The sequence below is a fragment of the Scatophagus argus genome, chromosome 2 (assembly GCF_020382885.2).
Source record: "Scatophagus argus isolate fScaArg1 chromosome 2, fScaArg1.pri, whole genome shotgun sequence".
Lineage (NCBI taxonomy): Eukaryota > Metazoa > Chordata > Actinopteri > Scatophagidae > Scatophagus > Scatophagus argus.
Genome location: NC_058494.1, coordinates 15,675,727 through 15,703,259, shown reverse-complemented (window position 1 = coordinate 15,703,259; position 27,533 = coordinate 15,675,727). Strand labels below are relative to the sequence as shown.

The following is a 27,533-nucleotide window of genomic DNA, read 5'->3' as shown; positions in this document are numbered from 1 at the left end:
GGCTACTCTACATTGTGGTTGTCTGTCTTTGTGTCAGCCCTGCCTCTCGCCTGTAGTCAGCTGGGATAGGCTCCAGCTCCCCTGCAACCCTGATGGATAAGTGGTATAGAAAATGGATGGATGGAGGGAAGCACCAGCCACATTTAAGATGAAAATAAAAACATCTGAGACACTCACAGGTGGTTAAAACATGTTTATTTTCATCCTCAAACAATCTTAGGGCACTTTATTAGATGGGGGTCTTAATATGTTAACTGTTCAAATCTAAATAAATGACTTGGCTCCTCAAACATTTTTCATATCAGATTACATTTTTTTGTTTTGTTTTCTAAGGTAGAAGCACAGCTGAAAGATGACCTTACCTCATCTGGCTATAGCTGAACTTAATTGTCTGTGTCAAAGCATCTCTTAAAGAAAGAAGAGAGTACTTTATCTTGACCAGAGATCTGAGTAATTATGTGCTGGAAGAGCCCATTTAACAATGGATATTAAAATACACATTCACTTTGAGAATCTTGGGACTGCTGCTGAAACTCAACAGGTGGTTGAAGCAAAGGGGAAGATGGAAAACATTTGAGATATATACCCCTGGGGAACACAAAGGGTATAAATTTAGATCCTGGCAAAACAGCATTAAAAGAAAAAAAAACATCTTCATGATTCAGCTAATAACTTGTTCACCTCGTGGAAAGAGAGGTAAGAGTCTGACAGAGGACGTGATAAGTCATTTTGTCATTCAAGAAATAGTTTAACATTTTGGGAAATAGTCTCCTGTTCTTTCTTGTTGAGAGCTGGATGAGAACAATGATACTATCTCATGTCTGTATGGAGAATCTGTAGCAGCCAGCTAGCAGATAGCTTAGCATAAAGACCAACACAACCAACTGTTACTGTTATGTTTGGAGAGAGCCAGGCTAGCTGTTTCCCTCTGATTCTAGTATCTGTGCTAAGCTAAGCTAATGAGCTGCTGGCTGTGGCTTCATATCTATTATACAGATGGTGGTATCAATTTTCTCATCAAACTGTTGGCATAAAAGTTATTTAACAAACTGTCGAACTATACTTTAAGTGTAGCAGCAAGTCAAAAGATAGAGATTAATTCATCGACATCACAGAAGGAGAACTAAATATTTTCTGACTGAAATTTTTCTTTCATATCAAACTGGGTAGGAGTGAAATATAAGGTAGTGTTGCTTCATATAATTTAATTAAAAAAAACTAAATAAGCATAAAGTGTAATCAGTAATACTGGCATTTTGTCTCAAACCAGATTACAACATGTCAGTGAAACACACTTCTTTAGTGTTAGTCAACGCTTTTTCTGTTGAAATAACAATGGACCATAAGGAGTGCAAAGAATGCTCAATATACATAAATGTCCCTTCGACACAATCAGTAATTTTGTGGGGTTTTTTTCTGGTTCAGCTTTTGGAGACGATAGAGAAACGTCTTCATTTGTCAGAGAGACTATAGGACGCAGCTGAGCTCAGATCAGCTTATAACACCTTTTGGTTCCTCAAAACAAAATATCAACTGAACTAAACAGAGTCAAAATGACATTCAGAGACACACACACACACATACTGCATGTGGGTCATTTCTACATGTATATACTTAAACTGTAAAACTGTTAAACCTTAAAGATTATATCACGCATATTCAAAACATCTTTGGCCTGCAGCCACGGCACTTCATTTAAGCACTTAATCTGGAATAATCTATTCTCTATACTGTACAACAATAGATACAAGACAAGCGGGAGCAGGAGGTGTGTGTGTGTGTGTGTGTGTGTGTGTGTGTGTGTGTTAATGCTGTGTCTGCACTGCTGGTTCTGTGTTGGGCCGACAGTGCTGGCTCTGGATGTGGGAGATCTGCAGAACAGGCAGCAACAGCTGAAAAGCATTCTGGATGTAGTTGGTACTGTTGGAGCCCTGCAAATGTGAGACATCATCATCATCATCATCATCACCACCACAACCACCGCAATTTTTTTAAAGATTGTTTACAGAAGTGTATTTAAGTGTCTAGAGACATTAAAAAATATACTGTATATTCAGGTGTAATTGAGTGTAGCTATTTGAGGTTTCACTCTGCGCAACCTAGATATATTAAACATGTTGTTAACCACACAGTGAGAGTGTATACCACAGAAGAGAATATATATAATTATTGTCCATCAAAGTGAAAAATCATCTTTAGCTCACTACAACATGTAACATATACTGCATATAACAAACATGGTGACAAAACCTTGTTAAGCTATTAAATGAAACATTAAAGCTTAAGAAAATAATAAAAACAAAACATGAACCATCAGTGTCTAAAATTAAATACTACGGAAACATCCTCAGGGAGTGTCCTCAGGGAGTGTCCTCAGGGAGAAATCTGTGCATCTCACCTCTAGCAGCACACTTTCTACCAGTGGATTCAACTCCTCTGCCTTCTTCTGGCCCTGAGAGACAAAAAGCCAGAGAGGAAGCAGTAGTGAGACCATAAGACCATTTACCAAGATCATTTACACCATCATCATCATCATCATCATCATCAAAACTCTACTTACAAATGGAAAATCAGTGGTTTGGTACAAAAACACACAAAAAAAACTACAAAGACAAACATTTAAAGGTAAGGCTGGAGGTCAGGAATTGCTCTGTGCCACAGACCTCCCCATATATCCCAGTATGAAATGTGTATTAAACTGCAGATGAAAAGAGTCCCAAACAAACGCACGATTTACTCCTGACTGAGCGATTTTTTCTAAAAGATTACAGTGCCTGAGCCATTTATTAAAACTTCAACTCTTCAGGAAGTAGAGACGGATTAACACAGTGATAGATTTTGACTTTTTATGGGATTTGCTGACGATAAGAAAAAAATAGAATATCACCATCCCCCAACACACACACATGCACATAGTCCCTCTCACCTACCCCAACAAGAAGCAGTGTATCGGAGAACTTCTTGGCCAAACACTCCACCTCCTTACACATGGCACATGTCAACCTGGAATAAATATGTGGATTTTAGCAAAACTCCTCTCTCTCTCTCTCTCTCTCTGTGTGTGTGTCTCTGTCACACTCACACATGCACAAACACACCTGGTGAGAATGTGTGCCTGGTCCCTGGCTGGTTTCTCCAGCTCCTGGCCGTGGAGGATGAGCTCTGCCACCTTGTGGAGCTGCTCAATACTGCGAGCTGTCACCTCAGCCAGACTGCCGACTGATGACAGATAGACAGCCTGGAGAGAGGGAGATCAACACACGCGCATACGCACACACAGCAGGAAGGGGAGGGAGATTAAATATAATAAGGAATAAATGAGGAAAAACTCTCTGTTGTTGCTAATTTGACTCATGTAATGTTGCTGAGTTGACCTCACCTGTACAGATCTGGGATCTTTCTCTTCCATTTCCTCCCCCTCCTTCTGCTCCTCCCCCTCGCTCTTCTTCTCCCCATCCCGCTCACCGCCTTCCTTCCTCTCCTCCTTCTCATTCTCTCCAGGTGAGGCCTCTCCTCTGGCCTGGTCATGCGTTTCCCTGCCAACCGTCTCCGTGGTGGCAGGCTGTTCCACATCACTCACCCAATCATGGGCCTTCATGCGAGCCTGGAGATGCATAATTACCACCCGTCAGCTCTGCATAATGAGAGATCACCTTCCTGATGTATGCTAATCAGATGCATGTACACGATTATATGCTAATGTACATTCTATATGTGCAGAAGGACTTCAATGGTGATAACTTTTATTTTTTATAAGACTGCAGCAGAAGAGAGTGAATATGTGTGTGTGTGTGGACTAAATGTCAAATAATAAGGGAAGACAGTGGTTTCAATTTGAGATTAAGAATTAAGTTTAATATAAGGGTTAAAGGAAAATAATGTTTTCTTAGACTTCCAGTGTTTTGTTACTACATTTGTGTTTGATGATCAGCATATTTCAGTTTGTAACGAAAGGTTGCAAACTATGTTATCTCAGCGGACTCGTACTTCTACTACAGCAGCTTGTAGCAGATTCAAGTAGGAACTATTTCCTTCAGGTGTCACAGAGGAGAAGGAAGCTTGCTAACATTACAGCTCTGGAGCACGCCAACAATGTTTACATCCTGCCCCGTCATGAGCACAAGTTTCCCGTCCATAAGCAGATGTATGTTATTGTCTGTGTGGTGAACTGGTGTAGTTCAGTAGAAAGACAACAGTTGTTCACAACAAGCTCTGCGGATTATCTTAAGTAAGCAGGTCATGATTTGCGGAAACGGATACTGCTGTTGGGTTTTTCATATGTATTAGTTTGGACACTTTGAGCACCACACGTGCCCTCTAGCTCCGTTATGTCCTGAGAGACGGCGAACATCTCTGCAGCCACGTTCTCACCTTGTTGAGTTTGTCCGGTGTGGCAGCAACATGGAGCTCAAACAGCAGCTCAGTGAGAACGCTCATAAACTCCTCCCCGTCAGCAGCTGGCAGAAAGACACAACGCACAGAGACGCACACACACACACACACACACACACACACACACCCACGTCACATCAGTGTACTGCAGTTTACACAGCATATGTTAAAGCCATAGACGCATTAACTAAAATTAGAGCAGTTTGCACCACGCACAAGCAGTTTGATTTCCCTCCGTGCCGAGATCATAATGATAATATCCTTGTTTGTCTTCAGCTAACAGCACAACAGAGATTTGGTGATGACTTCTGATTTCTGTTTTCATGCCAAATTAACTGAAAGTCCTGTGTATAAATCGCAGTTAGTTAGAGTTTAATTTGCACAGCACACATGAAGATTTAATGTTGTTGATCTCTTTGCTTCTGTTGGTTTTGCTCTGAGTCTGTGACGTGCTGTGAGTGTGTCAGTGGCCCCCGAACACCAACACCAGATCAGGCATCGCCTTAAACCGTCGAGCTAAAGGGACGCAAGGCGGCTTTGAACTCTGTACTGCGGTGGTATCGCCTGCAGGCACCTGTCTCGCAATATAAGGTTACATATAGCTTTTAAAATTTAAAGTGACAAGTGGTGATAACAAAAAAAAAAGACTCTGCATCACTTGCCATCCCCTCGACAATGAATTTCACTTTGGCAGAACAGTTTCTACTTTGTGAGCAGAGACGACATAAGATCAGAAACATAATGCCTCCAACACTGATTCCCATGAGGTTCTGAGGAAAAACAAAATAATTTGTGTATGTTTTCAGTGAATCAGATATTACTTGAGGAAACAATCATTTTTGTGAAAAACAGGATTTTGTAACTTTTATCATCAACCCCGGGAAAATGTGAGGAGGGACTGTGGCCTTACACTTTGAACAGTTAAAACCTGCACTGAAAATCCCTACTGACTGCTCCGTTCCTGACCTTTGACCTCCCTGTGGGTGAGGACAATCAAAAGGGAGATTTGATTCGCAGGGATCGATATAAATTAAACACTGCATAATGTCACAGGCTGACAGTGACTTATTGTGACGTTTGACTTATTGTTTTGTTGCAATTAAACCAGAATTGTTGGTTCATATTGAGACGTTTGGGATAAAAGAGACTGTTGTCATTAAGCCTGTCAGTGATTTGTTTGAGCTAATGGACTAAGCAAATGCTATCAGGAGGGAGAGGAACTCTAACAGGATTCTCTATTCATGTTTTGTGGTGCAGAGGAAGAGCTGTGGGAGGGTCTCTTAACTTCTTGGATCTTATTTTCACTGGTTCACTCATTCACTGGTCATAATAACCATTTATTCAAAAACTCAGTATTAAAAAACTGGCTGGCTGTAGAGGGCCTTGCTTTTTCATAAATTGAAATACCCCCCCCCAAAAAAAAATAAAATAAAATTTTCTCACAGGCTGCAAAATAACTGGATTAGTTTGTCTTGCTGCACAGTGGAGTGAACTTAGTTTGTATGCAGGAGTTTGACACCACAAATAATTGTTTTCTAGTGTCTTGGTGTTTGCTTTGGCTTCCAAAAACCTGTGTACTGTTCATCTTAATGAATTCTTGGAGTCTGTCAGCATTGTATCATCTTCTTCCTACGAGGTGTAACGTAATACTTTCATGATGTGAGTTTGGGGGGATTTTCAAAGGAGGGCATTTGAGCAATTCAGTATTACACTACCATCTGTTTAGGAATACTAAAAATAGATTTTTAAAAAATGGTGAACAGCAGAGGCCGAGATATCCTTTTAGTCTCTAGTAGGAGTCCCTGATACGGTACTTAAAATTGCACACTGGCCCAAAAAAATTCAGCCACAGTGAAATATCAGTTCTGATCCTGAACTTCTGATTCAACATCAGGACTTGTGTCAGCCTGCCAGAATTCAAACAGAAAATGGGAATTTAGACCAACTGATCCTGGGTCAGTGCTCAGGGACCGCCTCTACCTCCAGCAGGTCTGTGGTTGGCTGGTTCGGGTCACTCACACAGGGGGGTAGAACAGTGTAATTGGGAACTTAGATCACCGTTATCCCTTGTCTGTCCTTCTCCCTCTTCCTCTTTTTCCTCATCCTCTCCTCCATCCTCTCCTTCTCGCTTGATGAAGATGTCCTTGATGAAAATCAGCTCCTTCTTCACCTTCTCCTGCTCCTCTTCCACCAGGGAGGAGAGGAAGGCTTGGACCTAGGAGCAGATGTTATATACGACTTCATCAACACTGTTCTAAAGAAGGACTGCATTTCTGGCAATACTCTCTTTAAAGTACTCTATATTTCTCATTGTTCTCTACCTTGACCTCACTCTCATTGGACAGGATCTCCAGGGCCTCGAGGTGTGACAAGCCCTGGTAGTCATCAAACAGAATCCCATAGTGAGCTGTGGGAGCACTGATTGGCTGGTTTCCCAGGCGTGCCCGCTCTTTCTCTTTGGCTTCCTTCAACATCTAAAGAAAAACGTCACAGTAAAACCTGAATCAACACCGCAGCAGCGCTTTCATTTTGGAGAAGGTACAGAATGTGGATTTCCACTGAGAATCACCGAATTATTCCGTCCATGCAGATGCACAAGACACAAGTTTTACATTATGTATGTGATAGGAGACACATTGGTTTTCCATAAGAGTGTGTGTGTGTGTGTGTGTGTCAGCATGCCTGACTCAGTGATGCTGTCTTCTGCATCAGGGTTTTAGTTTTTTTGAATCCAGGGTCACTCTCAGCAAGAACGGTCATGGTCTTCTTTCCAATGAACTCCAGGGCATCCAAACCACCAGTGATCACCGACTTACCCTGTGAGAGAGAGACAGAGACGCAAAGAGACAGACATAGAGGGAGAGACAGAAAAAAATGACCAGAGAGACCAGGGAACGTTTAAAGGAACTGATGATTTAAAAATTAGAACACTCAAGGTAAATGAAGATGATAAAATCCTCAGTCTAAATTTTTAAATACCAAGTTGAAGTGACTGGAAATGTAAAATCACGGGATTGTGATTCATAAGTTAGAGACAGTAGGTCAAAACTACAAGGAACTAATTCGAAAACCTGACGTATCTTATGTGTATGAGATGCCATACAAAACTATTTACTTAGAATCTGATCGTTTTAATAGTAACTATTTTGCCTTCAGCAATTAGTTTCCGCTAAATGTGCAATGCAGTGGCAACCCACGCTGCACAGACGTAGCAATACTGGCAAGCATCTTGTGGTTACCCCCGTTTGAAACGAGCTGATTGTTTGGCTTCTGTTATTACTACAAGACATTTTGGACAATGCTGTGCTTCCAACTTTGTGGCAACAGTTTGGTGAAGGCCCTTTTCTATTCCAGCATGACTGTGCCTCAGTGCACAAAGCAAAGTTCATAAAGACATGGCTGGATGTTGACTGGCCCACACAGAGTCAAACACTTTTGGGATGAACTGAAATGGAGACTGTAAGTCAGGCCTTTTGGTCCAAAATCAGAGCCTAACGTCACAAATGCTCTACTGCATGAATGGGAAAAGGGGTGACCGACTCCATATTAATATCTGTTTACACAGTGACATTTTGAGGACCTGCTATACTTATGGGGACAAAATGCAAGTCTCCACAACATAAATCATTAAATATTAGGGTGAAGGCTTGCTTTAAGGTTAGGTTGAGGTTAGAGTTTGGTTAAGGTCAGGGTTAGGATTAGGTAAGTAGTGTTTATTGTGATGGTAAGGTGGTGGTTAAGTCTCCAGGAAATCAGTGTAAGTCTATGTAATGTCCCCACAAGAGATAGAAACACAACTGTGTGTGTGTGTGTGTTTGTGTGTGTGTTCACTCACTGTATTCTGCACAGCGTGCGTGATCGTAGAGAAGACGCCCCTGCCTGAAGCCGCAGCACTCGCAGACGACTCCCCACAGCCGGACAGGTCAGCGTCTCCACTTTGGCCGGCTTCATCTCCCCTCTCCTCTGCTCCCTCCTCCTCCTCTTCTCGTGCCTCCTCTCCCACTGAGGTCCTGTGGAGACGCAGAGCCTCTCCTGCCTTTGCCTTAACTGAGGTCAGGCTGTGACCTGCACACAGACACGTACAAAAGTAAAGACTCAAGCGACAGTACGGATGTGGAAATACGGGACGGTGAAAGTAAATGACAACAGAGGACGTACCCACTGTGGAGGTGGCACTGCTCAGAAGAGACTTTCCCCAAGAACTCCAACCTCCCCAACCTTTTTCGTTGTCCTGAAGTGACTTCTGCAAACCACACACACACACTCACACACTCAAGATGTTGTAATGGATAGAACATTGCTTTTACCTGCATTATCTCAAAGGCTTCATTTATTTTCATTATCCATTAATCACTGGGTCTATAACATGTAAGAAAAATTCATTTCAATCTTCCTTCCAAAATCTAAGAGATATCAAACACTTAAGACAGTGCTTTTTGACTTCCAATGAAAAGCATTAAATCTCTACATTTGACAGGCTGGACCTCAAGTGAAATTATTTATAGTCACTTAATTCAAGGTCAAGTCATCACTGAATAGCATAATAAAGCTCATGGGTTAAAGGCCACACAGCTAAATCCACTAGGCTGATAGGTCAGTTGATATTAGCTTATTGCAGATAAATCTGTGGAAGGGAGTGTGTCAACAGGTCCGAATAAATAAACTACAGCGCAGAAATGCCAAAGACAGCACACTGCTGTCACCGCTATTTTAAAGAATCCTTTTCAAAACTGTCTATGTTGCGTGTGTTAAGGAACAATACTGAGACACATATAGTGATCAGATATTTTTAAGCTTTGAAATATCAATATCAGTATTAGCCTCAAAACTCCAGGATTGGACAGGTCACAGTGTTGTAAACATTGAATGAGAAAAAAGGAAAACTCGGCTGCAATTCGAGAAACTAGTGCGACAAACCTCCGCATCCTCCTCCGCAGCCTCTGCGTCTGCTTCCAGGCTCACTGGTTGGTCACATTCAATCAGCTGACCCTCAGTGGGAGGATCCAGTTGGTCGGTTTGACCCTCTGAAGTCTTGGCGGTGGCGTTGTCCTCTGTGGTCGCCTCCTCGGTGGACTGCGGGAGGACCAGACTCTCTGGGATTAAAGGAGGCTGTGGAGGAGCAGAGGGAGGCGCAAGGGCTGCTGGGACATCCTGACAGGAGCCAGGGTCAGTGCCAGGGTGTTGGGTGAGTGGAGGAGTGATGTCAGCAGAGGAGTCCGCGTCAGAGGGGGCAGCCTGGGACATGGTGATCTGGAAGAGATCTTTGATTTTAGTGGGCTTTAGTGTGGAAAGTGCTAATCTTAGAAGGTTAGAAACAGACTTTTTAATTTTGGAAACATCACTCTTAGTGTGTGTTTGCTTTGTATAATGATTACAGTATTGTATGACTGCTTTGGACTAATTTTATAACAGAATTTAAAGAAGCTTTGTCACTAATAATCAATATCCAAATCAATTAACTGGCCAATAGTTAACTCCTTAACATGTCTGAGGTGATACTGGTCAACTGATCACCTGAAAAATCCAAAGATTTTCCTCTTGCAGTGATGTAAAAGAGAGAAAATAGGCAGATTTTACCAGAGAAGGTTTCATATGTTTTTTTGTTATAGCTGACTTGAAAATGATCAATTGTCACAATATTTGCAAACGAATTTTCTGTCTATGGACCGACCAAAAAAATCGACTAATCATTAGCTCTAGTTGCTCAGACACAAGATTAGCACAAAGCTCAAATGCTTAAGACATACAGCTCACTAAGTCAATTCAGCATGCTTGCAAACATTTCTCTTTATTTTTCCAGCCAGGTGACCAACATTACAACACAAGTGCTAACTACTTCACCACCAGTTCCGCGACTTCTTTCCTCCTCTTTATTTTTAAGATGTTAAATGCATTGGCTTTGGCTTCGAATTAACAAATATTTGATGTTTTTAATAAAAACACAAGTTTTATGGTGGGCATAAAGAACAAAGTGATGCAATCGTTTAAAAATATCAAAAAGATTGCAAAGATTCAGAATTCAGACCGAGTCAATAAAGTAAAATTGCATGGCACACTCACATAAATTTAAAACATTTTCTAAAGCATCATTTCTGTATAAGTTGCATTTTTCACGTCATTGCCTCCATCAACCCTGAGGACACGACCTTCACAAACTCTATTTAGTTTCTGGTTGACAACATTGTTTGCTTGATTATTTTTGTTTGATAATAACATAAATTAAAAAAACAAACAAACAAAAAAAAACATACACAATTTGTGTTGCCCCGAAAATGCCATATGACACGTTGAGGTCAAAGTTACATGACCAGAATTTGTGTTGCAAGTGTGTCAAAATTGAGTCAAAACCATTGATCACTTCGTGGCGCAACATCGCCATCTAGTGGTGAGTTGTTGTACATGCATCCACATCATTACTGTCATCTACATGTTTTCAAACACTGCTAAGTTTGTTTAAGGCTGTTTCCCGGCACCAAAATATCATTTAGAGCAACGTTATCTCTGACATGGTAAACAAACCAGTTCACAATATCAACATATATTTGTATTGATACAAGAACACAGCCTAACGAGCAAGTAGGCTGTATAAGCATGATGTGACAATATTTTCTTTAAATCTGAAGTAATATGAGTAGAAATAAAGCAGCTCACTTAATCACATAATGTGCCACGAAGGCCTGTATTTTTAACAGCACACACAACGCTCTCAAGCAGACACGCAACAAAGACCACTGTTGTATTTGGACGCGAATATGACAATTAGGCTATTATTCGCAGCTTTATGATCATCTTTACGTGTAAAACAAGCACCATTTCACCAGTGCAGCAAATTACTAAAAATATATAGCTGTTTTTTTTTGTTGCAGGATTTTGTCTTTCAGTTGATATAGGCAAAGGAAAGTTTTTAAAGCTCAAAGACAGTTTTGTTTTTGAGAAAGTGACAGTGCAGCTCACCCGTTCGGTGTCAGCCAGCAGCTCCTCTTCCGCCCCGCCACGTCGGCAGGCCGTAGGTGCCTGCACCGAAGAGTAACAATACACAAGATAGTTAAGTGCCTCAGGATCAACTGTCGTCCTCTAGCGAGTAAGCCAGTGCACACGACGACTAATTTAAGGCAATGCTCTGCAAAGAGCCTTTATAACGATCATAAATATGAGAAACCGCTGTTGTTACCACGCTACGTTTTTCTAAAGTCATAAAAACATCTTTCACAAAGTGAAACGGGGTTTAAAATAATCTTCAATTACATATATTTTCTGTTTGACACCAATGCTGCCCCAGTGCAATTCATGCTTCATGGTATCTGTCGCATTTAGAGGTATGGTTTCTACACCTTTATTGACATTATGGGTCTAGATTTAGTCAATGTACAATTACGTGTTTAGTTAGTAGACGAAACGAATCAACGCGATTACGCTAAATTTGGCAGACTGGTCATATTACGCAGGTGGGCAAGAGTGAATCATCTCGCTCTCGCCGAGATAGTTATGTTTAGTTCTTAAATAAAGTTGATTTGGTTCAGATTCATTCCGCTTACGTTTACAAGTCGAAAAGCATAATAACAGGACATATCACAAATTACAATAGAAAAACAATTTAAATATGGATACTGCGTAGAAGATTCTTATATGCAGCTGCGCAGATTTCAAGCGCGGTGGCTCGTTGGTCTAGGGGTATGATTCTCGCTTAGGGTGCGAGAGGTCCCGGGTTCAAATCCCGGACGAGCCCAAGTTTTGCGTAGTTGTATTTTCTGGTGAATCAATTAATGTTAAACGTGTAAAATGTCACGAATGTGTAGATAACAAAAAAATAACAAAAAACTGCTGAGTTTTCTAAGATCTTAAATCTATTAGTGTTATCTTAGAAAATTATCCCGTTTGAGAAGCTACAGTATGGCCACCAAATATTTGGCCTGCTTGATAAATGACTTGGCTGAATGATTAATGATTAAAAAAATATCAAAATAGTTGTAAATTAATCTTCTGTCAATCAACTAATCTACTAACAACTTCATTAACAGAACACAGAAAAACACAGCACTCCAATCTGCAAATATTATCAATAGGTTTATTAAGTGGTATGAATATTCTGTTTTAAAATAAATGCAAAACTGCAGATAGACCTGTACAGTTATATGTTCACAGTTTAACATGTTCCCTTTGAATTGCCAACATTTAGATTAAAAAGAGACAGGATTTATTATAGGCACATCATAGAAATGTATAATATCCATTATTATGAGTATCAAAATCATGCTTAATAAAAACCTTTAATTGCCCTTTCAGTCTAATAATCAATTATAAAACATATATATTACAACTTATATTTGCAGAGATATAAAAAACATTTACAAGCAAAGAATATCCGGGGACAAATGCAGATCAGATGAGCCACTACATTCGGTGAATGTGTGTATGTGTGTGCACATGTGAATAAAAGAAAGGGTCACACTTTTTCCTGGCATTATATGACAAACCAAGACACCTGTCAAACGTTTTGGATCAAACTGACCAGCAGGTACATGAACAGAAAAAACTGGTGATTAAAAAAACCTTTGGGAAACTTTTATATATATGTATCTATATATAAAGTGCACATTGAAGACATGTACAAAGACGCGAAAAAGAAAACTATTTTGTTCTCAAGAAGCTGTAAAAACAGAAAGTTGTGCTCTAAAATCGTGAAGGCATTTTAATAAAATGATAGTTGCAGGATGACTTGTGATTAAGGAAACTGCTGAATTAAATGACATTTTCTTTCAAATTACAAATCATGTATGGAGGGCTGGAATAAAACTCACATGCATCTAAAAAAAAAATAAAAAGTTGAAAGGCAAATTTCCCTGCTTTGCACTTTATATTTTTCCCATATAAAAGTGTCAATAAAAAAAGCTACCACGGTATCACACCACAAACCAAACAACAGTTCATACAGATACATCAACGTGATATAAGCCATAAGACATTTAATTGCTTCTACCCTTAAACCAACCGAGTGGTGTCTTTTCCTCACTAACATAATAATGCCCCTGTGCAGCAACGTTCACATTTCTGAATGAAAACACGCAAAAAACTTCACTCTGACAACAAACAAGAGTCCCCCTTTATTTTCAACCCAAATACCAAAAGCACACCAGACTGAGGCTGAGCTGCTTTCATTAAGTGCATATTTTCTGCAGTGTGCATGCATGTACAAGAGAAATGCAAGCTTTAGCTACCTGTTGTGTTTTGTTAAAGTCACTTCATGATGTAAGCTAGTAGAGGCAGATGAGGTGTGTGGTGTTTTAATGTAAATCGGGGGTTAGCATTAGCATTGTCACAGGTAGCTGTCACTGAAGAAAGCTGCGCTGAAGAAAGAAAGCTGAAGTACACTATGACACGATGCACAGTAGGTGGGATATGATACATTCTGGAAAGTTTCACATTATATTGGCCTAGCTAGCAAAGCTAGTGTGTGTGTGTGTGTGTATGTGTGTGTGTGTGTGTTTAAGTCCACGATCTTTACTTGAATGCATGCAGAGAAATGAGAGCTGAGGTTGCAAAAAAAGAAACTTGAGCATGCCGTGTGCAGAGTCTGTGGCTTAAACTGTGCGGGTGTTGATGCAGCCACAAGAGGACGCTGCTCTCAGGCCAGCTGAGATGCTGCAACCTCTTTTAAAAAAAAAAAGTGTCTGGACCTTCCACAGCTGATCAGAGGTCTGGTGCAACAACCTTGATTCTATTGTAACCTCAAAATAAGATGATGATAAATCTGCAAAAACTGAGCGATGGTGTGAGGGTTGGATGATTAGTAGGCTGACACCAGCTCATATTCAGGCTAATGAGACGAAAGGATCTACACTTGCACCCTGAGGAACCTTTCCCCCATTTGATGTTGGAGTCCAATGTGTACGGCAAGCTCGTTAAGAGCTCCCCCACCCCCCCACCCCCTTCTCAAGTCAAAGTGGTACAGTCCAATGTTGAAACCAGCACCGAGTTTCTTTCAAGTTGCTCGATGGAGAGTTTCACACCAGGAGGTGGCGTTTCTTGTGCAAAGCCAGGTGATCAGAGCGGGAGAAGCTGCGTTCACAGTCAGGGCACTGGAACGGTTTGACTCCCGTGTGCTTGCGGAAGTGTCTTGTCAGCTCGTCCGAACGGGCAAACTTCCACGTGCAGCCTTCCCACAAGCACTTGTAGGGTTTCTCACCTGCACACAGAGAGAAAACACGAGAAGATGATCAACAATCTGTTTACACAATGCTTAGACAGATCTAAAAAGTACAGCCTGTGTGTGTGATTCAAGACTCTTACCGGTGTGTGTCCTGCGGTGTGCCTTGAGGTGGGAGCTCTTGGTGTACACCTTGTTGCAGCCGGAGAAGTCGCAGCGATGAATTCGCCGTTTTTTCAGTGTGTCGGGAGATTCGGCAGGGAGAGGATGCTGTGTGCCCGAATGAACTATTACTGATGGGTTGTGACCCCTGAAGGAGAGAGACACAGAGAAGAGATTGTTATTTAAGAGTTCACTGCTTCAGCTTCAACCGGTTTGACCAGGAGAGGGCACTAGTGTCAAGTAACAGCCACCTCCCTTCATGATGCTGAAATCTGAACGCAAGTTTTATTCGGTTGCAGCTTCTCTCCCAATGTAATAACAACTTCTACCAGTCAGGAAGTTAGAAAACACCTCCCGCCTTTTTCTGGTCAGCCACGCCTTTGCTTTTGTCCTGTCATCTCTGTCAGGCTTGTTATTTTCATTTAACCTTGAACAAGTTCATTCACTGGAATTTGATGAAAATCTCAAGTGCAAATGCTGACATACAAATGAAAACAACAGCTCTACAAGTCTGGAAAATATGAAGTAGTAGATGCAACTCTGCAAAAGTCTTTCCAGTCCCATACCCAACTTGTATGAGCCCAAGCATATTGGGTTTCTAACACACTGTGCTCTGTGTGTGTGTGTGTGTGTGTGTGTGTGTGTGTGAAAGCTTATCTGTGCCAAAACACAACATTAAAGTCCATCGCATGAGAATGGAATACAAAAGAAATGAAGACATCACGATAGACGAGGGACGGTTTCAAATGTTTTTTAAAGTCATATGAGGGAACAAGAAGTAGTTGTCTTTCTGCACTATCATTAAAGAGAGTGTGTGTGTGTGTGTGTGTGCACGTGTAGGTGGCAGTTGAGAGCAGGTGTCAGGTGTTGAAATATGAATCCCTCACAGATCAGTTCTGTGTAAAGGAATGTGAAGAAAATCCCCTGCGATGCAAACACACACTCACACACACACACACACACACACACACACAGTTATACACACGCCCATCATTATCATACACATTGAGCAAATGAGATCTATTTACGCATACACATACAGTATATTTACACTGTGTGGTGACAGATATGAACGCACCCACATTTTTCCTCGAGAGACCAACTATTTCGCAGTCACCGGGACTAATACATGTGTAACCGACTCTTACAAAACAGGTGACGATGGAAGGTGAGGAGGAGGAGGAAACAGGAAAGAGGAGCAGAAGAGAAGGGCAAAGAGAGGGAGATGCCCGACAACGAGCGCTAAAAAATACAGGAAGCTTTGAGCCAGGAAAGAAAGGAAGGCTGAGAAGGGAGGAGGAAGAGGAACGGAGGAGGTGACAAGCTTGAGATGGCCGAATTGAACCCGTGTGACCGATTCAGTCAGGGTGATAAGGCGAAGCAGGAAGGAGGTGTGGCGGTTGGACGGAGACTGGAAATGACAGAATAAAAGACGCAAAAATGAAATCAAGTGATCCGATCCCCGATGAACTTTAACTGGAGATGCTGGGATTAGGTACTGAATTCTTGGTCAGATCATACTGTTTGAGAATTTGGTGCTGTTTTTAATTCATGCAAAAATGTTTTCATTAAGATAAAATTAAGCACTGATAAGTTTAATTCGCTTGCCTTTACGCCACATCAAATGAATGCATTAATAACAACCATTACCACTGAAACTATTCACACTTTTATGTTTTCTTAGAATTACTGCTGCATGAAAAGTTCAACTTTGCCTGAACTCTGCCACACATAGTTCTTCTGCAAAATAACTGCAATGTATTTACTTGATGAGCATCATATTTTTTCCTTTCTGTATTACCGGTACTACCTGTATTATTATATTGATAGCCATGCAAGCATTGAGGTACTTTTCAATGATTGTTGTCCCTGAGTGAATCAGGTTTACTTCGTATCAAATGTGCTTCACGCTAATTCGCCCTAATTTTAGAAGCTCAAAACAGAAATTGTTTTGGTATCAGTTCTGGTGTAGAAAAACCTCAAATGATACCAGCGCTCATCTTAGGACTCCCCCTGATTAAAAAAAAAAAAAAAAAATCACGATAGGAACAGGCATGGATCCTTCGAGAGTAGGCCTCTGATCACCACTTCCATAAAAACTTAAAGGGGAAGCGCTGCAGCACACAGTGAAACTTGTGAAACGTTTGGTGCCTCTTTCAAAATATGTATGAGTGTGACGGTGTGTCACTCACCCGTATTCTTGTGGTATCCTGATGACTGATGACTTCATCTCGTGGCTGCTGTGGAGGTCATTAGCGAGCTCGGGGCGGGGCTCTGTTTTGATTGGCTTGTGCAGGTCGTGGGCATCGCCTCGCAGCTCCATGGGCTTGGTGGAGTGACCTGGGCAGAAGCAATCATCAAGAGCGAGCCGGTCAGTACAGTCAGGATGTTATTCGTATTGATGTTGTTAAAATTTCATACATAAAGGAAGGAGTAAATCTAAAAGACCCATTTTGCATGCGCATGTTAGCCTTGTCAATTATAAGCATTAGCGTTTAGCTCAAAGCACCGCCGTGACTGAGTACAACCTCACAGAGCCGCTGGCACAACTGTAGACTTGATTGTGTGTAATGCAGAATATTTTGATATTTTAACTCTTAATACCAGTGTTATTTTTTGTTTGTTTTGTGACTACTGCCGCTGCTACATTGGTCCTTCAATGGACGGGCACTGCAAACACACACACACACACTTTTCTGTGTGTATCACATGTAGGCGATTCAGAGATGGTGAACATCAGTGACTTCCATCTGACCAAAGCGGAAAACAGAAAGAAAAACACAAAAACTCCCCTAAGAAACAAGAATGTGCTGAAAAGGAGGGAGGCGATGCAAAGCACTTCCTCATTTTCGGGAAAAGAGATTTCAGAAGAAAACCATAAGAGGAAAAATCCGACATCCTATATTTGAAGAAATAGCAAAGTGCACTTTCCCTTGTTGATGTACGCTGTTGTTGCCTTTATATTGTCACTGTTGTGATATTTGTAAATCAATGATTTTTCTTATTTCTTACATTAATGATTAGGATTATTTTAAGGTAGGAACACATACAGTATATTATGTTAATAAAGCTCACTTTTAATTTGAATTGAATAGAGCCTGAATTGAGACTGAATACAAACACAATAAATGAGGCTTCACCTGTCTTGTGCTCTCTGCTTCGATGATGGTCGTCTTCGCTGGCGACAGGTGGGCTCACCATTATCGACTGGTGCAGGTGGAGGGGCGACGGGTAGAGCACGGACAGAGGCACCATGACCGGAGACACCATGACCGATGACCCCTGGATGACCCCAGAGCCCGAGCTGATCAGAGGACCCACCACGGCGGGGTAAGGAAGCGAGGGAGTGGGGGGCGGAAGGGCGTGGGAGGGGGAGTGCAGCTGGGAGTGTGGAGGGGAGCAGTGGGGGGAGGCGCGGCTCGCCGAGCTGTAGGGGGAGGGCGGGGAGCTGCGTGAGGAGGCCGGGGAGGAGGCAGAGGAGCAGGGAGGGGAGGAGGAAGAAGAGGAGGAGGAGGAGGAGCGTTTGCTGACGGACAGGTCCACGGGCTCCAGCTGGGTGTGTGTGGGGTTGCTGGGGGTGTGGGACTGGGTGAAGGCGTGCATGTGCGTTGGGTGGTAGAGGTGGGTGGGATGGGAGAAAATCACTCCGTATGGCTCCGAAGGGTAGAAGGACTGCGAGAGAGGATGCAGGAGAAGGAAGCAGTGAAGGGGGACAAAAGAGCACAGAGTTAAAAATTTCCGTTCTGGATTGAATAACAGGGAAAACATGTTTCTGCCACACAAACAACTACAGCCAGCCAAAAAAAATTAAACCCAGCTCTGTTTGGGAGCGGATAACTGTTATGTCTCAGTATGTGTGTGTGTGCGCGCGTGTGTGCATGTTCATTAGCCTGCTGCCTGGCAGTGTTTGTACCCATTGTATGCAAATGTGCACTGTACAGCAGCCTGTTTGTCCAGGAAGAACAGGAATGTGGGAACCAGTCTGTCTAGACACGTAGCAAGCGTGTGTGAAGGTGTGTGTAGGCGTGTGCGTGTGTGTGTGTAGGTCAGAGTTTCTGTATGACAACCCAAACATGTTTGAACATGATAGGAGCACACAAACACACACCAGCACCCAAAGCTACATTTACACAAACACACATGTAACTTACCGTCTCCATGTCTGTCTTCAGAGGGTAATCATACATCAGCATGGCTGCACAGGCCAGGCTCCTACAAAATAAAACACACACACACAACCATCAGTACACACAGCAAATATGTAGCAACACATTTACACACTCTGCTCGCACTTTTAAGGCTCGGTTCATATACTTCACTGTGAGTTAACATGGAAGCCAGTAATGATGATAGAGGAGGTACTTTAGATCTTCTACTTAAATAAGAGTACAAATACAAAAGTGCTGAAATACTCCATTACAAGTTGAAGTCCTGCATTTAAAACCACGTGCCTAGTATTATCAGCTAAATGTACATATATGTATATACAAAATATGTATTTGCTAAATGTATATACAAAAGTAATTAAAGAGTTTGGTCTAGACCTGCTCTAATTGGAAAGTGTCATGAGATAACTTTTGTTGTGAATTGGCGATATATAAATAAACTGAACTGAATTGAATTGAAAAGTAGTCATTTTGCAGAAAATCAGCCCTGACAGCTGACATGGCTTCAGTGGTTTCCAACCTAAGGATCGAGACCCTCCAAAGTGTCAGCAAATGAACATGAGCTGTCATGAGAAGGTTAATGTGCTTGAAGGAAATAAAAGTTTGGACAAATTTTTCAGACTTTTCTAAAACATTTGCCTTTTTTTGTGAAATACTGAAGAGATTCACCTCTTAGGGCCTCAAACCAGATGTTTAAATGGAGCCGTGTGAGAAGTTTAGTGCTAATAACTCATAGACACCTGAAATGTGAAAACTGCTTTGTTGTAGGGAGGTCAAAAAGTCAAAAAAGTTTGGGACCCACTGGTTTAATTGTGATTTAATCATATTTTATAATCTTCACTGTTTTTATAGTAAATATGAATATGACAATTAACCATAGTGAAAATTACAATATTAATAACATTACACGTACATCTAAACATTTTAATTACACACACAGAGGTTTGAGAAATTATGAAAAATAAATTACGGAGGGAAAGGCCAGACAAGAACGTGTAGTTAAGTATTAGGTACATGAAAAGTGCCTGAGATATTTAAGAGTCAGAGCTCCAGTAAATCACATCAGACAATAGACAAACATAAATTTTCTGTCACATTTTTACACACCTTCTCCTCCTCTCTACTTTTGCTATCTCCACCAGAAGCGCATCTTTTTCACTCTGCCAGTCGCGTAAAAAACGATTAACGGCTGTCAGAAAATACCTGCTGCTCAGACAATGCTTCAGACAACTTTACCACGGATCGTTTTACGAGATTTCGAGACAGTTGCAGGTGTGATGTGGCTGAAAAGTGCCCGGCGTCAAAGGCTTGACAACGATAGCGCCTCACACATTTCTAAACAGGCAGACACACACACACACACCGCCGCCTACTGAGGCCTGTTGAGTGTTTGGATCAAAAGCAGGTTCCAGTTACCTTGGCTTTGAATGGCCAGGTGCAGCTGCGATGACTCTGTGCTTGTACCTAAATGAGTGTTTATCAGAATGGTGTGTGTGTGTGTGTGTGTGTGTTCACTGGGGGATTGAAGCAACATGACCTGTCAAAGAATGTACCCTGAGGGAGTGTGTGTGTCTGTGTGTGACCTGATTAAAGTCCACAGTCTGGAGACAAGTTAGCCTTTAATTATTAACAAATGGGCAAGAACACAGGTCGTCACACCCTAGCACACAAGCAGACACACACACACACAAAGAGAGAGAGAGAGAGAGAGAGTCCAGATGGGGAGCAGACCAATAGCGGAGCAGGATGCTTGCTTGCTGGGTCAGGAAGGGTGTGAACATGACGACTGAGGCTTCGCCCTTCGCCCAGAGAAACAAAGAGACTGCAGTCAGGTGGGGTGTCTGTGAGTGAGTATGTGTGTGTGTGTGTGTGTGTATGTGTACATATGTCTTTGCGGGTGTGTGTTTTCTAATCCGGGTTTGTATTGTATTGTAGTTCAGCTAGAGGTCAAACAGTTGTTCTATTGTGGTTGTGAATCACACACTCACACACACACACAGAAGTGATAATAAGAGTTGGTACTGCATGAGGCACGAGCAGATAGATCACGAATTCGGAAAAGGACAAAAGAAGCAAATTTTTAACACTGTGGCGTACAGGTATTTTCCCTACAGATATAAAAATAAGTCCCTGCTGTGGAAGTCCCCATGCCTTTATGCATTTATCCATTTAGATATTTCCCCTCCGCTACTGACACAGCAATGCAGAAAGTACTGTACTATTGTAAGTGTAGGACTTCTGCGAGAGACGTGTCTCTGACCCACGAGCAATCACAACAGCAAACAAGGAGGCCCAGTGTTACTGATGGAAAGCAGCGGAAAACAAGCCCAGATGATCCAACCCAGAGTCAAGCTTCAGGCTCCGGTCCAACATGTACATACAGCTGCCATTAACGATCACTACTGCTTCATTTGGCCATTCATTTAGTTCAATCATTTGTTAAGTGCACAAAAAAATTAAATTTGTAAAAAAAAAATTGAAAAGTTCATCACAAGTTTCCACACTCTTAGAAAAAGATGCTGACATATACGGTTCATTAATAAACTTACACTTACACTTAATATGTAACATGTAATATTACCTGCTTTATTACTACATTAGAGTGTGTTATTAACCATCTGTTAAAAGTTTGTGTGACACCAGAAACTGCTTTAAACACAAAATGCAAGATGCAAAAAAAAACAAAAAAGATCTTGTCACTGCAGGGCTGAGCTCAGTTAAGTGTGTGTGTGTGTGTGTGTGTGTGTGTGCACGTAGCACAGCTCGTGTGTACATGCACATATATTCTCCACGCTGAACAAGAAGTCATATTTCACCTTCAGAACATCAGCCGTCTGAGGTACATCTCTCACAGACAATGTGACAAACCTGCGCAGCCCCCCCGATGCACATTTAAATCCTCGAAAGAACGCATGCAGCCACGGGAAACGTACCATTCCTCTCACAGACATTCAGAGACACCTGACATTCAGGAGTGCCTCCCACAGGCCCGCTCACACGAGGGGGAAGTTGATTTATGTTGTCTGAGACACATATACTTCCAGTTCAGTGTTCTAAATCTGTCTGACACTGATTTGAGTAAACACCAGGCAATTTGGGTGATGGTGACAGAGATCTGGGTCACACAGCAGCAGATAATTAATTTAATCTGCTTGGAGATGTTTGCCAGGTGGTTTTGGTTTACCACAGGGGGGAATAAGGGGTGAGGGGGAGGTGGGGGTTATCAGACAGCATGTGACAGCAGGGTGGGTGAGTGGGGATCACGTCTTTGTGATAAAGAGGAACTTTCCCTGGTGCCCTCGGGAGCGTTATAAAAAAAAATGAATACAATGAGACACAGAGCATTTAGACAATCGCAGGAAAGAAAATTAACTTAGCCGCTCAGCATCTTCCACACCTCCACAAAGCATAAGGCCTCAGGAGAGAAAAGACCATCTGCAGCTGGAGCTTGTAGGTTTGCGCTTGAATCGGTGTTGCATTTGGAGCTGCAGCTTTTGATTGATAGACTCATCAAGAAATTAATTAAGTTCAGAATGATTCATATGAAAATAAAACAAAACATAATGATAACCAGAAGTTGAAACCTTAGTTGGACGAATCAGCCTAAAGCAACCAACAAACCAGACAGCTGCTGCAACTGTGCTTCATCAGAGCCTCACTGCAGGCCCCTCAACATGTAAAAATCAAAGGACAAACACACTGTGAAGTGAAGCAGCCAGTGTGTACTACTGCACCTTTTTGGTAAACAAGCAGCCCTTCCTGGGTTGGGTCAGTGAGGAGTATTTTCTCCCTGTGTGCTCTACATGCAGGTGTGTGTGTTTGTGCATGTCAAGTGTGGTCTGCAAATATTGTCCTTCTCTGTCAGTAGAGCTACTGTGTACTCAACCCCAACCCACTCAGCAAACACTTCCTACGCCACCCCCCCACACACACGCACACACAAACACACACACCTTCTCCTCCCCTGGACTCCAGATCTTCTTCTGAACCTCTTCTTCTTCACTCGCTCCAGGGCAATCATTCACTTCTTTACTACTGCATTTATGTGAACCACGCACCCCTCTTCTTCTATCCCTCCTCTATGAATGATATAAAACAACATGACTGAAGGGGAAAATATTGTGGCTTGGAGTCCCTGGCTACTGACTCAACCACACACACACACACACACACACACACACACGTACACATTCAACAGCCGTACACCAAGTTTCTGCTTGCTCAACAGAATACACACACTAAATCACTAAAGGACTAAATCATTACAGACACGCACACATGCTCACACAAGACACGCAGACACAAACGGGGCTGCACGCACACACACACAAACACAACCCTCTAATGGCAACAGGCTGGAGATGATGAGATCACCAGAGAGACCAGAAACCTCCAGACAACAGCTTTGTCCAAGAACACGCCGCAATAGACACACACACACACACACACACACACGCACTTCAGCTCCTCGCTCCTGCCTCTTTTGCCTTCCTCTACCACCTCTTTTACCTTCTCACCTCATGTTAGTCTGGAGCTGTCTAACACCTGACTGTCATCTTGACACAGTTTCCCTCAAACAGCACTCAGTATTCATCCTTCATCGCTTGCAGTGCAGAACTTCATGCAGGTTGTAGGTTATTTAAACCCCCCCGAGGGGACACAATGATTATTCTAAATTTAAGATCCCAAATTACGTGACTCATCAAGGTGGCGAGCTAATATTCCAGAGTTTAACTTGTCCTTTCTCTGAGCTCACATCTAATGTAGTTTCTCAGTGCTCCACACTCCTTCCGTTGCCCTTGCCTCACTTGAATTCACCCCCTGTTGTACCTCCCTGTTCCCTATTTTCAACCCCTTACCTCACTTCCTACTCCAGACTCCCCTAATGACTCTTCATATGCTCTGACTTTGACTCCTTTCACTTTAAGGCCCCTGCTAAAGCCCCCTATCCTCTTATTTTGGCTTCCTATTCCCTCATCTGAGCTACTTAGCCCACTCCTCCCATCCTTTAACTCCCCCCCAAACACACACACACACACACACGCACACCACAGCCGCGTATCCCCTCTCAGCTCCTCTCCAGCAGACTGTGCTGCAGGCCTGCAGACCTCGGGGGGGAGGCCAGAGGGGGGCCGTCAGCAGGGGAGAGGAAACAGGATCCATCATCACACACACACACACACCTGCGCACAAACACAGGGATACACACATTTAAAGACACACCGGAGCTGACATAAGGCTCTCGCACTGACAAAGACACACATGTGCAGGCACCTAGGGCCGGAGTTGTCAAAGAGAGCGAAGTTTTGAGGCTTTCCAGACAACTGAGGACAGAGAGAAGGAGAGAACGAGTGAAGCTGCCAGAGAGAAAAAGAGAGGGAGAAAAGCGGAAGCCCTCAGAGTTTAGTCTGACTGTTATTATTTCCACACTGCGTGATGGGTCGGGGGGTGTAAAGAAGAAGGGAGAAGGAGGAGGAGGAGGAGGAAGAGAGTGAAGCCAAATGGGGGGTGCTGCTGCAGGGGGCCTGTGGTTTCCTGTCTGACGCCCCCCCCCGAGACACACACACACACACACACACACACACACACACACACACTGCACCTCCCTACTGAAAGAATGAGAGGAGGAGAGAGGGGGGAATAGAGGGAGAGAAAGGGCAAAGAAAACAGCCTCTCTGACCAAACTATGTCAAAATGGAAGTGGAAAGAACAAGGCCGAGGGCAGAAACAGGGAAGAAAACGAAGTGGGTTTCAACCAAAGTATGACAAAACTTCAATGGACCTCAAACATGTTGAGGGAGCCGGCGGTAAGAAAGAGCCACACAGTCACAGTGGCTCAATCCAGTGGTTTAAAAGCGGTAACAGGCACACTATGCAAGTGTGCGCGCGCTTACTTGACTGTGTATGTGCGTGCATGTGCTGGCACGCATGTGAAGTTGTGTAACGAGTTACAGCTTTTAACGTTTATGGCAGCCTGTGGACCGCAGTGTCCTCATTCCCTTAACTTCTAATGGAGAATCACCAACTACTCAGCATCCAGGAGTTTAATGTTTAGCCCTAATGTTCCCTTGTACATGCCCTTTGAGCAGTGTGTGTGTGTGTGTGTGTGTGTGTGCGTGTGTACACACTGTTGCGCATTTTGTTCCACCAGATAACATCAGCATGTTGATTCAGGAAAAAAAAAGGCGTAGAGGTGGGTGGGGTATTTGGGGCGTGTGTACGTAAGTGTGAGCGTGTGTCAGCTCTAATGGGGAACAAATAATTAAGAAAAACAAAAAGTGAGGTCAACTCATCTTTTAGTTCTTCTTTTTCAAACCTTTTCCAGAGCAACAGATGAGTGTAAAGTAAAGAGACAGACACAGACAGAGAGACAGAGGGAGGGAGGGAGGGAGGGGGTCGCCCTCATTCCACCCATCCACCCCCCACATCCACATCCCTCTCTCCTCCCTTCTTTCTCCCTCTTTCTCTCTCACTCCAGGCTCTAAACAGGATAAGGGCTTCATATGCCAAGTGGAATGTGTGACGCAAGCCTCAGCCTTGAAACAAAGCACAGGAAACAGGGAGAGACAGAGACGGAGAAACACACACACACACAGAGAGAGAGAGAGAAAAGAAAGAGATGTGTATTGTAAAGGATGTAGTGAAACGAGAGGACAAAGAAGTTCAGGTGTGTTTTAAGTTTGGAGTCTATCACCTTCTCTCTCTCTCTCTCTCACACACACACACACACAACTGTCAGATGTGTGTAGCAGTGCACTCACCCCTGACACCACGCAGCCACCTTGACGGTCATCTGTCACTCTCTAACGCATTGATCCCGCATCATCATCATCATCATCAGGTTCACTTACTTACTGACGGCTTGTCAATACGTCAACGCAGCCCAAATCAACAAGTCAGTGAGTCCAGTGACAGAAAATCAGCAACAATCCTCATACAAACTACTTGAAACTGATTATATTTTGTGGACAAAAAGAACTAATTTCTTGACATTTCTGAAAACAATCTCTTCTTCAACACTCAGCCCTAAGTGAGCACAGCACTTTTAACTTTTAATTATATATATCTTAAACCAGGTTAAGATCACACATTACGCCCTCACAGCTTGTTAATGTCATTAACACTGAAAAGGAGAGGAAGCACCTACGCGACAATATAAGAGACAAGCCTGTATATTAAACCACTTCTGAATTTGAATTAATCAAGCAATAATTTGTCCTATAAAAAGCTCTACAGGCTATAAATAGCATTGTCTCCCTGCTGCCGTATTGTGGGGTTATATCAGTTATCAGCCAGAACAAAAACTAAATAGAAAAAGACGCTCATTTTTTTCCATCCTTTCCATCTTTATCAATACGAAAATGCTGATCTGAGCGAACACAAATGAGCGAAACTGACCATAAGACATCTTGGTATAATTAACTAATTAGGCTAATCAATCAGACACAAGTGGCCTGATCTCATTAAAAAAAGACCCGCAACTCTAACTTTACAGTCGTCGTCTCTTTCACATAATAACGTTTGCCTTCATACAACAAGTTTGGTCCCTCATCTAACACTTAAAAAGACCACGCAGCAATTAGAGTCTTTGGGAAGGGAAATAAGAGCCACGCAAGAGTCACGGCGTGTGAAAGCGCCCGGAGACGCGCTGGAAGGAACATCTAGAGGAAGACTTACTTCTCCGATGCAGTATACAGTCTATTCCTGTTGGAGAGACGGTGGTTTCACAGCTGCCTTGCTGGACGGCAGAAGGTCCCTTTCAGTCAGAAACTGAATGAAGCAACTCCGCAGAAAAAGTGACGCAGGCGACGATCAGCTCTGCGCGGTGTCACTGACATCAGGCTCAGGAAAAAAACAAGACGGTCCAGTGATCGATGGCTCCACAAAACTTCCCTAAGTTACGAAACTCTCTCTCTCTCTGTGTGTGTGTGTGAGTGTGTGTGTGTCTCTCTGTGTGTGTGAGAGAGACTCCGATTTTGTCGTTCAGAAACTGTTGCTGTCACATGATCCGGCGTCTGTTCGTCCTCAGTGGGGTCGGGCCGCTGGGCGGGACCGGGGCGGGGTGGTCCAGCTCGTGTGTGTGTGTGTGTGTGCTGCAGTTTTCCATTCAAATGTAGAGATGTGGAACAACTTCTTTTGACAACAGCAGCGAGCTGAACCTGAAACCTGGCAGGTAACTTCTGTTCAGCTCAGTTCAGAAATGTAGCAACTCCTCTGACCTGAACGGTGCTGACAATTAAGAGATGAAGAAATGTCTTCATGTCTTTTATATTGACATCAACAGTTCTATCACACCAGCACCAAAAAAAAAAAAAGAATAAATTGGAAAAGTATTTATTAGAATGAATAAAATTGCTTTGAATGCAACTGCTGACCTTTGGGTTGAAGCTAATTGTAATCAAATTATAAAGCAGTGGTTAGTTTAATTTAGACCTACTTTGGCCTATAAGATGGACTATATTTATTATATATTATTATTATTATTTCTTTTTTTTAAAGATAAAGGATTGATTTGGTTGCGTCAGCAGCACACGAGGACAAAAATGAGTATTGATAAATTAAGAAAAGTAAAAAAAAAAAAAAATACAAACTCCAGGATGAAGTGACAGTGGTGTGATTAAAAGCAGCAGAGTCAGTATATCTAGGATGTGTACTCCAGAGTAATATAT

At 42.6% G+C, this 27,533-nt stretch overlaps 2 protein-coding genes and 1 non-coding gene across 4 annotated transcripts; 1 reads left to right on the top strand and 2 right to left on the bottom strand.

Annotated features, from left to right (window-relative positions):
• Positions 1-178: 178 nt before the first annotated feature.
• fam114a1 (family with sequence similarity 114 member A1) lies at positions 179-11,463 on the bottom strand. 2 transcript variants are annotated; one of them, XM_046413436.1, is made up of 13 exons: positions 11,347-11,463; positions 9,310-9,642; positions 8,551-8,635; positions 8,228-8,457; positions 7,075-7,209; positions 6,714-6,866; positions 6,412-6,607; positions 4,372-4,457; positions 3,380-3,604; positions 3,099-3,238; positions 2,931-3,003; positions 2,399-2,452; positions 179-1,931 (listed from the first exon to the last, which is right to left on the bottom strand). In XM_046413436.1, exons 2-13 carry the CDS (start codon positions 9,634-9,636, stop codon positions 1,806-1,808), a joined length of 1,830 nt encoding a protein of 609 aa, XP_046269392.1. In that variant the 5' UTR covers positions 9,637-9,642; positions 11,347-11,463; the 3' UTR covers positions 179-1,805. The 2 variants fall into 2 exon arrangements, with proteins under 2 accessions (XP_046269392.1, XP_046269399.1); XM_046413443.1 differs by having other exon boundaries at positions 6,451-6,607.
• Positions 11,464-12,046: 583 nt separating this feature from the next.
• On the top strand, positions 12,047-12,118 carry trnap-agg. Its single transcript has one exon. It is a non-coding gene; the product is annotated as a tRNA-Pro (tRNA).
• A 319-nt stretch (positions 12,119-12,437) lies between these two features.
• klf3 (Kruppel-like factor 3 (basic)) lies at positions 12,438-26,839 on the bottom strand. The gene is made up of 6 exons (XM_046413434.1): positions 26,542-26,839; positions 18,850-18,910; positions 17,839-18,370; positions 16,891-17,038; positions 14,680-14,846; positions 12,438-14,575 (listed from the first exon to the last, which is right to left on the bottom strand). The coding sequence occupies exons 2-6, from the start codon at positions 18,889-18,891 to the stop codon at positions 14,394-14,396; spliced, it is 1,071 nt and encodes a 356-aa protein (XP_046269390.1). The 5' UTR covers positions 18,892-18,910; positions 26,542-26,839; the 3' UTR covers positions 12,438-14,393.
• Between the last annotated feature and the right edge of the window lie 694 nt (positions 26,840-27,533).